The 12,869-nt window shown below is 40.9% G+C and overlaps 2 protein-coding genes across 4 annotated transcripts in view; one reads left to right on the forward strand and one right to left on the reverse strand.

Annotated features, from left to right (window-relative positions):
* LOC113029368 (cadherin-10-like) overlaps positions 1 to 6,415 on the forward strand; it is a 74,006-nt gene extending 67,591 nt beyond the window's left edge. Inside the window, exon 12 of the mRNA XM_026180204.1 lies at positions 2,051 to 6,415. Coding sequence (XP_026035989.1) covers positions 2,051 to 2,553 — 503 coding nt within the window. The 3' untranslated portion in view covers positions 2,554 to 6,415. The remainder of the gene's footprint in view (positions 1 to 2,050) is intronic.
* A 1,917-nt stretch (positions 6,416 to 8,332) lies between these two features.
* Positions 8,333 to 12,869, reverse strand: part of drosha (drosha ribonuclease III) — a 139,231-nt gene continuing 134,694 nt past the window's right edge. For all 3 annotated transcript variants that reach the window (XM_026180200.1, XM_026180202.1, XM_026180199.1), the window contains one exon: positions 8,333 to 8,969. In XM_026180200.1, coding sequence (XP_026035985.1) covers positions 8,839 to 8,969 — 131 coding nt within the window. In that variant the 3' untranslated portion in view covers positions 8,333 to 8,838. The remainder of the gene's footprint in view (positions 8,970 to 12,869) is intronic.

A 12,869-nucleotide genomic window follows, 5' to 3' on the forward strand; every position in this document is an offset into this window, starting at 1 on the left:
TTTTATTTAAAACTACAGCCTGGTGAAGGTTTCAAAAGCCAAGTAATTATTGCTGCCATACCTTGAAGCACCTTTACTTCTCAGTCTTAACTCAATCTTAACTCAGTAAGTATAAAAACCTCAGCTATAGTATTAATGCCTCTCATACAATATCGTGGGTTTACTGGAAATTCATTTTTTACTGGGCATTAATATTGAGTTTCATAAAATAATATGACTTAAAGTAAAAAAAGAAAAACTTGGATCCTTTCTTAGGGGTTTCGGCGTGCTTTGAAAAACATGAAAACATACATTTAAGAAAAAATACATTTCAGTTTTCACAGTGAACAGCGTTAGTATTAACATCTGAGTCAGGACACGTCAGCATAAAAAGTGTGTGGATGCTGTCATTAGATTTGTACAGATAATACAATGTAGCTGTTCATGCACGACTACCAAACTGTCCACCCTCAAGGGCCTGTTGTCTGAGAAAGAGCTGATGATGTAGGAGCAGCAGACCTTGGGGCCATAGTGTTTCAGACAACAGGATATTTGTACTTACCCCATAGCCCAAACAAGTCATGGTACAACAGATGGCTGTGGCCTCTGAGAGCTTGGTTCTACAACCTGGTCACTTCCTGTTGAAGGGAGTTCATCCTCCCCACCTTTGCCAAAATCTTTTCATTGTCCGACTCTTGGGGTTTTCTTTTTAATATTGTAATGTTTACCTTGAGGCTATTTTTGTGAATTGGAACCTGGAGTATCTTTCATCTTGCAACATCTAGCAGATCGCCTCTGTCTTTATTTGCGAAGGCAAAGAATTCCTGTTAATTTTAATCCAAAGAATTGAAGTTCCAACACATAAAGGACAGTTTTATGACCAAGATGTTTCGACATGTTTGTAACTTTCTGGATGACCCGGATGAAAGCCTGCAGATAGTGAAAGCAAGAATAAAAAGACAGGATATATTGAAGGTCTTGCTGTTCTTGGCTGCATTGCTTTGCTGTTTTTGTGCACAGCTAGAACTTTATTGTAGTCTGATATAGTCATACACAGTATAAAAGATGGATGTAGCTTCCAGGTCCAAAAAGCAAAGCCATCATGCTTTAAACATGCATTCTTTTTAAATGGCCACCAACGAGTTTTACCTGTGGTTGCAAAAAAAAAAAACAAAAAACCTTTCCAGTCCTAGAGAAGTCTATTACAATTGTCCCACTGCCTCAAACTCCGTGAACACGTCACTGATGAGTTTATGAGCTAGTCACTCATTTCAGGTTGCACGAATACAACATTGACTTAATTTTTTAAACTTTGGTCATTCCATGTTTCAAAAAGGAGGATTTTACAGGGTATGGGCTTGTCTGTCACAAGTTGTTAGCCAATAAGGGTGCAGCTTCACAGTCTGATCCTTGCTCATGATATCCAATTTTAAAACAACAAGAAAGCAATAGTGAAAACGCTCATTTGCAGTTTCAAAAGAAGATCGTCACAAAAATATAGGGGTTGTCACAGTAGCTATCTTTTATAAGACCTTATGGTTAGAGCGTATGTCACCAGGAACGTAAGACAAATCCAAGGAAAACATAAAAGATATAAAAAATATCATAATTAATGATAAAAAATGACAAGGAGACTGTCTCAACTTGCTGAAATTTGAACTTCTTTCAAAAATAACGCTTAAACAACCCTGAGTTGTTTAACACCAATTGAATACTTAAAGAATAAAAGTAACCCTCACACCATCCCTTGAATGTCATAATGTTTCTTAATGGTACAGAGGTTGCATTTTTAGCGCGTAATGTATTCTGCTATGTTCTTAAAGGGGGTTCCTTTATGTTCTTAAGCAGCAGCGGCCCTGAGGAGCGAGAGATGCATAATGCATCCTTGTGGTAGCAGTGCCTGCTTTACAAAGTCAGACAAAGTCCCTGAACATCAGTGCACACTCACACAACATCAACAATTCCCCCAGGACAGTCACTGGCCTTCAGAACAAGGAGAGAGAGCACAGAAACAACAGCAAAAGTCACCAAACTCTCATATTTGTTCTCTTTGTTTTTGTTCTCCACACAGTGATCGTGGTGCTGTTTGCTGCCCTGAGGAGGCAGAGGAAGAAGGAGCCTCTGATTATCTCCAAAGAGGATGTCAGGGACAACGTCGTCAGCTACAATGACGAAGGGGGCGGAGAGGAGGACACCCAGGCCTTTGATATCGGCACACTGCGCAACCCGGAGGCCATCGAGGAGAGCAAACAGAGGAGAGACATCGTCCCCGAGGCCTTCTACCCTCCGATCCGACGGCCTGTGCTGCCCCCAACTCGGGACAATAACGGGGACGTGAGAGACTTCATCAACCAGAGGCTCCAGGACAACGACAGCGACCCGACGGCGCCGCCTTACGATTCCCTGGCCACCTACGCCTACGAGGGGAACGGCTCTGTAGCGGAGTCCCTCAGCTCGCTCGAGTCAGTGACCACTGAGAGTGACCAGGACTACAACTACCTGAGCGAGTGGGGACCCCGGTTTAAGAAACTAGCGGACCTGTACGGGGGCGACGACAGCGACAGGGATTCCTAACGAGAACCTGGCACACAGACAAGGAGAAAAAACAAAAATCCCAAACACATGTTGAAAACATCCGGAGGGTTCTGGTGCACGTGTGGCGAGTGAAATGTCGAAAGGACGGAGAAACGAGCGCCATCTGTCCGAGTGCTCTTTCACCGCCTTCGATCACCGTTCAGTTGTCCCCTCCGGTGACCAGACGTAGGCTTTGTGTGTCCAGTCAGTGTTAGTTGCGTTTTTGCGAGGGCACAGTTAAAACAGACTTTGTGTCAAGACTTTTTGGTTTTTGTGTGTGTATATGGGGTGTACATGAGGCCCAAATATATCTATACCGATATTTTTTTGTTTCTTTTTTCTCCAAAGCTGCCTGTGACGGACACTTCAACAAGCAGTTTTGTAAACCAACAGATATGCCTATGTATTTTTCAGTGTTTCTGGGACAAAAACATGCTGCATATTGTGAGTTCTATCTTAGCTTGTGTATGTACGGTAATATGATACAATACGCTGTACAGTTGTTTTGTTTTTCTAGGGATTTCTATCTTCCAAACAATCCCCTCTTTCAGCAATGGCTGCCTCACTATAAACACTTAGCCACAGTTTGAGTTTGAGCCACAAGAAAATGAAAAATATGGTTCCACACAAGGTGGGGGAGATATACAACATCAAATTTTGAGTTAGTTGTGGCAGGTGTTGAAAAGTGGTGGTTGTTCTTTAATGGTTATATAAAGCGGTGGTAAAGGACTGCTACTACAAACACCTGCAAACACACTGGTTTATCATTTTTACAGTATTTGATTTTCATCACCACACGGCTTAAAGCATTTGCTGTGAGGTGGGCTGAAATACCAAATATTTCCTTATTGAGCTGAATGTTGTCAGCAGTCTTTTTTTTCTCTGTGCAGGGTGAAATATGAAGTGCACAGAATAGTGTTATTTTCTATGCTGCAATGAAAATCCACAAGTCTAACATGTATCGGGCTCAGTTAGGGGGAAAATACTGGTCTTGTTGGACCTTTTTGCTCACTTCACTTCAGAAACACAGAGTTGGAAGATGCTGAGAGGATGCCACCGAGCCTGAAATTACAGCATTAAATTAGATTAGGTTAAACATCTTGTGGACAGTTACCATTAAAATTCATTATGCAATTTTATTTTCTTCCCTTAAATGGCTCATTTTATCTGTTCAAGAGAGAGTGAAAGGAAAGGTAGCACTTGAATCAATGTAAGCAGCAAAAACAATAGGGACATATTGACTGGAGCCTAAAGAAATAAGTCTGCATTAATGTGAAGCTTTACATCTTCATGCAAAGCGTCATAGCTCATGAAACGAATCAAGAAAGTTGCCTTAAATTTAAAGAAAAAGAGCAAAAAAAAAAAACCCCGCAAAATAAACACAGACACACAAAAAGAAAACAGCAAAATGCTTCCACAGACTTCATTCTCTTCTCACTAAGGAAAAATAAAAGGCTAAATCAGTGGTTTTCATCCTTTTTCATTTGACATATCCCCAGTCTTCTGTCTTTTTGCTAACTGTTGTTAGCTAATAATTTAACTGTTAACTGTACTTAAGCGAAAAATGCATTATATTAATACCTAATGTCAGCCAACTATCCTTTAAGCTAACAACTTTCTTTGTACCGTTAGCTAACACTTGATGGTTTTCCAGTCTTTCACCTTGCTACTATGTTAATTCATAGTGCTAGCTGACAACATGGCTACTAACTACACTTCAACCAAAAAAAGCCCACTGTGCTTTGTCCATAGTTTCAACTAGCTACTGTTTTCTGTATTGCTATTATGTTGTGCTATCAGTTGTTTTGTACTGTTAACAGACCAAACAAAAAAAAATTCAGCACTGCTGTAATTATAATTTTAGCTAGCTGTTCATCCATTCTGTTTAGCTAATAGCATTTTTTGCTCTATTAACAAACAGTTGCTAGCTCTACTCTTTACTGAGACTTTTAGTAACTATTTAAATGTCACTTTTGATTTTAGCCAGACAATAACTTTTTTCCCGTTAAGTGTTGCTAACAATTGTAAAGAGGTGATGGCAGTCAGGATAAAACACTTTATCGATAAGTAGGCTTTACTTTACTACACACACAAAACACAAGCAACCAATATATTCAAAAATGTTATTATACAACACTGTATTAACAAAAACAATTAAATTTGATAATTTTTGTAGTGATCTTTCCCCCTATTTTTATTTATTATAATTCTTTTTTTCTCCAAATCAAATGTTTTTATGTTCATGGTACACTTTACTGGCTGACTGGCTAGGTTCAAGGCTTAAAACTTTTTATCGTGTATTAATTTTATGAAAGATCATTGAAGAAGATGAATGGGAAATATACGTCCAGAGCCCTTAAAAAAATAGGGCGGTCACTCTTTTGCAAAAGAGTGATAAATGTGTCACACTACCTACCTTAAACACTATTTAGCTAAGATTTTGTGTCCTGAGAAGGGCTCCGTCCTGCACTGTAGAATGTATAATAATGTAACATAGCAGTACAGTAATAGAAATGTGCCAAAAAGCAAAGAACACCAGTATTTTCCTTTAAAAAAACCCTTCCATTATTTTAGTCTCTTCCTTTGCCCTTCACTACGTGTACTGTATGTAGTGCTGAACATGAAGCTGGTTCAAATGTTCAGGCTTTACCCAACTGATTTCCTGTGGGACTAACAGCCCTTTCCATAAACATGCTTATCAAGGGGCACCTGACCTTTGAGTGGTGTGGAATTAGGTTCTTAAGCCCAGAGGTGTGTCCTCGGCTCAGAGAGAAGGTCAAAACATTATCCTGCAGCAAGATCACAAAGGTTTAATTTTTCAAAAGTAGGAGGAAACTTGTGAAAATGATCTCTACCACAGCAAAATTGGGAAATTACTTTAAGAGCTGCCTAACTACAAACACACAGCTGTGAAACAGAGAAAAATGTCTAAACCAGGAGGGCACAATGATATCAACAGGAAAAAAAAAAAAAAGGCCAGCTAAAACAAGCTCTGCCCTCACTTTAGCAAAAGGCCAACCAGTGAAGAGGCTGACATTTATCAGACATTTGAAACGGTAATAACAAAACACAATGGCATAATTGCCATAGTGCTACTTTTTCCCCCTCTATCACGAGCCAGCTGATTGCACAGTGGTTGGAAAATTCTTTATATCATATACACGAGTTCTCTTTTCTATTTCTTGGCTGCCTTGTTTTGTTTATTAGCTTGTTGCTGGAGCTCCTGTTGTGTAAGTGGCCATTTCAGACTGTGGTAATGTTGCTATGATAAGCATTTAATGGGTTTAAAGACCCTTCACTATAAGAAAACTGCTTTTCCACCTCAAGGTGCAATGCGAGGTCTCAAATGAAAGTCAACATGACAGCAGCACTCACCAAAACCATTTTTTCCCCTTCAGTCGTCAGAGTTTTCGGTCTTCATACAGGATGTCAGCATATCGCCATCACGAAGCCGTACTTGTGTTTTCCTACGGCGAGTGTAATTGTCTACAAGCGTTGGCTCCGGGCTCAGTTAAAGTCGTCGAAAACATTACACGTCCAAACAAACCATGCTGCCACATCATTTTTTTTTCCCCTTAAAGCTGAGGCAACTAGATGGTGACACTGATGTCCTCTTTCTCCAGATAAAATAGATCTGTGGTTGTTGATGTGTAGACATGGTCGCTCTCGGGGCTCAACTCTACTACGCTATATTATGTTGGTGACAATGTGATTGAGCAGTTCTGTCAATGTAGAAACAATTTGAGAGGTCGTGGTACTTGTAAGGGGCCCTGCATCATTGGCCATCCATCAATCTGCTTTGTAAACCGTGATATTTTGTACTGAATATTTATATGACACAATTAAATATCTTTAAAATCAACCACTCGTTTCTCTTTATGAGGTTTTCTTCCAGAATATTTCACAGATTTGTGTGTCTCAAGGTGCAACGTGAGGCATTTTTTTAACCCGAGGCAGCTACTGTAGATGGTGATGCTGATGTCCTCTTTCTCCCGATAGCGAAGGCAGGAACAACTGTAATACACTCAAGTAAGAAAAAAGCTAGAGCGATTACACTAATGCTACAGATACACGCGATCTTGTTGCCTTTAACAAGGTCACTTCACTTGTCAGTAAGCTGTTCTCCTCAAAGCAACTTTGGTGTATGGGGAAATCGATAAAACACCAATGAGACGAAAGTCAGTCTGCTATCAGTTTGCGATTAAATGGGTTCAAGTCATTAATTACATGCAATCTGCTTGTGACAATACAGAGATTAACTCAGACAAATCAGTGAAAATCACAAATCTTTTCCTATTTGTTGCAAATCTGTTGTCTACATACAAACTGACATTAATTGCTTTCAGAGTCTAACCAGACGACTCATGAGTCTGAACAAGAAACTCCTCCACAAATAGTGCTGAAGTTACTACAGGATGGTGATTTAACTGCAAAATGAGAGAGACTTGGAAAACTTCTGAAAACTTGCCCTCTTGTGAGATTTGAAGATTCACCTATGGTACCGATTTTAAATCGTGCAATCGTCTTCATAATGTTGGGGGTCAACGCTGACTGCCCGGCGGGGTGAATACAATATCCCATCAGCCTTTTACCATTGAGGTGTAAAAAATTAACATTCACTTTAATGTGGCTGTAGGCAGCAGAGTGATGTATAATATGTACTGTGCAATCATCATCAACACCGAAGACACCTGACATCTAAACACATTTTAAAGTATACACGATAAACATTTTTAAAATTACGTTACTCGACGCTATTACAGTAATTTGATTTCTGTCATTTAAAACTTATTTGCCTTGTGTCTTAGATACAGCAGACGTTATTAATCCCACACTGGGGAAATTCACCTGTTACAGCAGAACAAGGGTCAGAAAGAAAAAGCGTATTGGAGAGTTTTAATAAACAATAAAAATATCATTTGTATTATTTGCACCTATTTGTTCCTTTTATCAATAAAACCTCAGTTGCCTTTGAGTTGTGAAGTACGGTGCTCCCAGTCTGACTTAAAATAGATTTGTAGTTGTTGGTCGTTAATGTGTAGCCATGACAACCGGCCTCATTCACAAATTGTGCATATGAACAAATTCAGAACAGCCTTAACCTTTAAGAATGAGAAAATGATTAATTTTTAGTTGTGTTTTCCATGAGCCAAAAATGCTCAGTAAGATAAATTATTGGCAGAAGTTCTTACTATTTACATAAAACATTCAAATCTCTCTAAAATCAGCTGCTGTGAGGTTTTCTCTTTCAGAATAACATTGTTTGACAGACAGCTGTGTGGCAGCTCTAGTGGACCACTTTCACTTTCTTCCCTCTAGTTATGAAGAAAAATGTAACTTTTATCTGAAATGTGACAGCAGCCACAGGCTAGTAAGCTAGACAGCTACCATCCTCACAGGTACATATTTATTATCTACAATAAATCTCAGTATAAAAGACCCGATTCTAGACGTCAGATAGTTATTAATATGACGGCTTTTGCTAAATAGCTGGATCCAGAGGCTACTGAGCTGAGGAAATTGTTAATTAGACAATCTATAATTAAGATCTGTTAGACAGCCAATCGGATTTAGAGAGAGGTTAAAAAGAGAGGAGAGTAGAGGAGGGGGGTGGGGGGTGGGGGGGAATCACATTTTGATTATTAGAGGATGAGTGGCAGATGTGAGACAGATGGTGACACTGTAGTGAGGGAGTATAACGGACTCATCCTGTTTTAGAGGTTTAGAGATCAGAGTAGGAGGGATTACGATTAATACAAAAAAAATAAATAAGAAAATCTCACTTTTTGGACCAGAATCAGAAACTTTATTTACAATAGATGCTCTGATGGTTTATTTAACAGTTCTTACTCCATTTTAAAAAATGGGTTTTTTTGCCATGTGCCAGTAACACGGTGAGGTCCTGCTGTGGCTTTGTTTTTAAAAAGGTTCCACTCTATATTTAACACACACACATAAGACAACATAAAGCCACCTTCGACAGAGCCGGAGTGATAAACAGCATAAAACATGAACGCATGAGGCTTCATTTCTAATTCCCTTTGCCCTACTTTTACTTTGAAAATACTGGCCACAAAGCTAGTTTCCCCCCAAATATTTGTGCTAACGGTCACTTTGACCCAGTTGATCCCTACCTAAAACCCATCTATCTTCCTTACTACATCTTCATGATCAACTAGTGGCACCTCCGTTTTGCTAGCTCTTGCCTGAACAGCTGCAACATCTGCAGAGAAGGCTCCCTAATGTGGACCCGGGTCCTGATTGGCTGTCCCAAAGAAGGCGCTGTCACTTCCTGTACTCTTCCGAGTCTTCGGTTTCCTTCTCCTGCCGCTCCCGCTCTCGTCTCATCTCCTTCAGCTCCTGCCTGTATTTCCGCTCGATGAAGCGCTTCTGATGAGCCATCTGTGGGAAGTTATCTGGTACAGGGAGAGGCAGAGCGGGAAACACAGGAGTCGACCAAGGAGAACAGATAAAGAGAGAGAAACACAGAAGCAGAGGTGTGAGGAGACAAGGTCAGTTTCCAACTGGGTGAGGACAGCAATTTAGTTCCCAAATTGCACTGACTATGGTTTTCATAGCATGTGTCATGCTGTCACTTAGGTCAAATGAGCGAAAATGTTGCAGGCTGTATTGAAATTAAATTGCCCTCATGTTGTTATTTCATTAATAATGATGAAGTAACAAGGAATTAGACAGGCCTTGTTTGGTTTCAGCACAATGACTGTGAGATCTGATAACATAATTACAAGCGAACATTTCGAAAATGAGATCTGTAATAAGATGGCATAGTGTGACAGCAGGAAGAAAAATATCAAACAAAAACAGATACAAGCTTAAAGGTATATAAGCAGCAGACAAAAGAAACTGTTAACGTTTTGAAATTGTGTCTATTTGAAACTTTCATATTAAACTGCTCGTTTAGAAACCTCTTTTAAAGCTGCTACTATTTGGCGTTCAACCAGCAAACTGCAGCTTTGGCTACATCAGCCATTAGTTTCTAAAGAGAAGTTCTGAGGCCTCGATTTGAGTTTTCTGCTCGCTGCCAACTTGGCTCGAGTCGTCTCCAAATGTGGTGAAACACACAGGGAGCCCAGGCTCAGGAAGTGGGAACCACAACAACTGAAGTGCTCAGGACTCGTGTCAATCAGAGACACACTCTGAACCGCTTTCTGTGAAAGTCTCCACCAAGACACAAATTGGTTTCTGTTTCAAGATTTCCACATTTCTGTGTCACATATTTTCATTAAGAGCTGTGAAATGTGGGGGCGGCGTACTCGGGAGAATGTGCTTAAAAGGCTAACGGCAGCAAATACGGGATTACGGATATATCTGGCCCGAGTGACGGATACACAAAGGAATATTTTATTAAGTATTCTGCTGCATCAATTTTGCAATGACTAAGTGTTTACACCTTTTTTTAATTTAAACTTTTTAACCTTTAAGGGAAAGAAACACCTTTGAGATTAAAAATATCATTAGATTCAGGCTCGGAAGTTTTTAGACAAAGACGCTTTTTTTCTTTTTTGCCTTTATGCACCACCACAGTGGATTATAAAGGAAACAATTGAGCTGTCATTCAAGCGCAGACTCTCAGCTTTAACTCAAGGGCTCAAGGCTCTAAAGTACCGTATTTTCACGACCATAAGACTCACCGTACTAAAAGGCGCAGTCTCAGTTATGTGTGCCATTACTGTATTTAACACACACATAAGGCGCACCTGATTATAGGGCGCATACAAGTATGCGTGTTTAAAAATAAAGCGGGAGCAAAACGGAGTTTTGTACTCACATTTTTATTACTGGTAATTGTCATCAATCAAACCCATCGAAGTCCTCATCCTCTGTGTCTGAATTGAACAGCTGCGCTAAATCTCCATCAAACATGCCAGGTTCACTTTCTTCACTGTCAGAGTCACTTTCCGTGCCGTGCGGCTCCTCGGAAATGATGCCGGCTTTTGCGAAAGCTCGAACAACAGTGCCAGCAGACATGTTAGCCCAAGCATCTACAATCCATTGGCAAATTGTGGCGTAAATCGCCCGGCGCTGCCTTCCACTCTTGGTGAAACTGTGGTCTCCATCGGTCATCCATCGCTCCCACGCCGCTCGCAGCCTTACTTTGAACGGGCGGTTCACACCGATGTCCAGCGGCTGGAGTTCCTTTGTCAGGCCTCCCGGAATGACAGCAAGCTCACAGTTCATTTGTTTCACTAGCTTTTTCACATTGGCTGTGAGATGGGCACGCATAGAGTCACAGATCAACAGCGATGGTGATGCGTGGAAAAAACCACCTGGTCTCCTTACATACACCTCCCTCAGCCAGTCTTTCATCATTTCCTCATCCATCCAGCCCTTTTCATTTGCCTTAATGATGATTCCTGCTGGAAACTTCTCTTTAGGCAAAGTCTTTCTCTTAAAAATCACCATAGGCGGCAGTTTCTGTCCATTAGCATGGCAGCCAAGCACAACAGTAAAAGAAGACTTTTCGTGCCCCGTTGTGCGTATCGCTAGCGTGCTGGTCCCCTTCTTCTCCACAGTGTGAATCACCAGGATGTCAAAAGTGAGCGGGACCTCGTCCATGTTTGTGATGTGGCTGGGCTGGATGTTTTTGTCGCCGATGTGTTTGCTGCAGTAGGAGCGGAAGATGGCCAGCTTTTCATTACCGGTATAATCCGCTGGAAGTTGCTGCGCTACCGTAGTCCTGGTCCGGATGGAAAAATGGCACCGTTTCATAAAACGAAAGCACCAAGACGGACCTCCTCGGAAATGTTCAATTTTCATTTCTTCTGCTAGCGAAACTGCTTTTAGTCGAATGGTGACCGTCGAAACGCTTCTCCCGCTCGTTCTTTGCTCGATGATCCACCGCTCGAGTCTTTCCTCCAACTCAGGCCACCTCGCCTTATGTCCGCGGAAACTCAGCTGCGTCTTCTTGACCTGTCGGAGCTTGTTTTCCAGCTCATCGCAAGTGGAGGAAATCGGCTGCTCGATTTCCATGTTCCTCCGCGTAGCTGATGGCCTTCAGTTTAAACTGTGCTTCATAAGCGTGTCTCTTTGCCATTTTCAGGGTTGTTAAAACAACGATGTTCCACATAATCGCACATACCTGACCTTTTATACAGGTATGTGCGATTGTCCGGTATATACGATCAACGCCCACACTTCACCCTTTAGCGTTCTCATGGTGTTCTCTACTACGTCCTCCTTACAACACACAGGGCGCGCTGCACTTTTTAAAGAAAATCTAAGGCTTTTATGTGCGCCTTATAGTTGCAAAAATACGGTAACTGAGAAGCACTTTTGTGGCCAGGTGAGGCCTGTTCCCTTGTTATTTCATGACAAACAAAGTAGATTAGAGATCTGGAGTTAATTCTAAGTGATGAACTTCAATGAACTCTCAATATGAGGTCCAAAGAGCTGCCAGTACAACTCAATGAAGCAACTCAAGGTGGCTGCAGTAAAGGCCTCATAGAACAGCGGTCCCCAACCCCCAGGCCACGGACTGGAGTCCTTTGGTACTGGGCCGCGAGAGTTGCGCCTCGGGTGTGAAATTTATGGTTTTCAGGGGTTTTAGCAGTTTTTATTGTTATTTTTTTTTATTTTTTTTATCGTTAACTCTGTTTCCCTGGGTCTTTTCACATGTTTTATGAATAAATCTTCTTTTTTGGTACTGGTTTTATTTTGGTGTATTTATCCGCGACACCTTAAAGGCCAAGCCGTGAAAATATTGGGATATCAGTGGGAGACTGCGGCACCCACGGTGTGGGACGGAGAGATTTCGCAGGTCTTTCCTCCCCACTGCTGTCAGACTCCATAATAAAGACTTTAACTGATCAAGCACACACATCCATACATATGCAATAATACTAAGTGCAATAATCCTTTCTGTCATCGTTGTATTTTTACTCAGTTGTATATAGTATTTGTATTCTATTTTTATCTTATTGTATATTTATTTTATTCTACTGTATATAGTATTTTATTTTATTCTATTCTGTACAGCTGTGTACTGTATTTATTCTTATTGTATTCTAATTTTTGCCTCATAACTTTTGCACTGTCCACTTCCTGCTGTGACAAAACAAATTTCCCACGTGTGGGACTAATAAAGGTTATCTTATCTTATCTTATTGTCGGACACAACCGGTCCGTGGTGCAAAAAAGGTTGGGGACCGCTGTCATAGAGCATTTCAAGGAATGGACCTTCTGTCTAAAGAGAACATGGCAGCATGAACAAACCACAAGACTTCTGCAACAATCTTTGGACAGATGAGACCAAAGTTGAGGTATTTGGCTGTACTTTGGAGAAACCCAAACACAAC

This window comes from Astatotilapia calliptera, chromosome 9 (assembly GCF_900246225.1).
Source record: "Astatotilapia calliptera chromosome 9, fAstCal1.2, whole genome shotgun sequence".
NCBI classification, from domain to species: Eukaryota; Metazoa; Chordata; class Actinopteri; order Cichliformes; family Cichlidae; genus Astatotilapia; species Astatotilapia calliptera.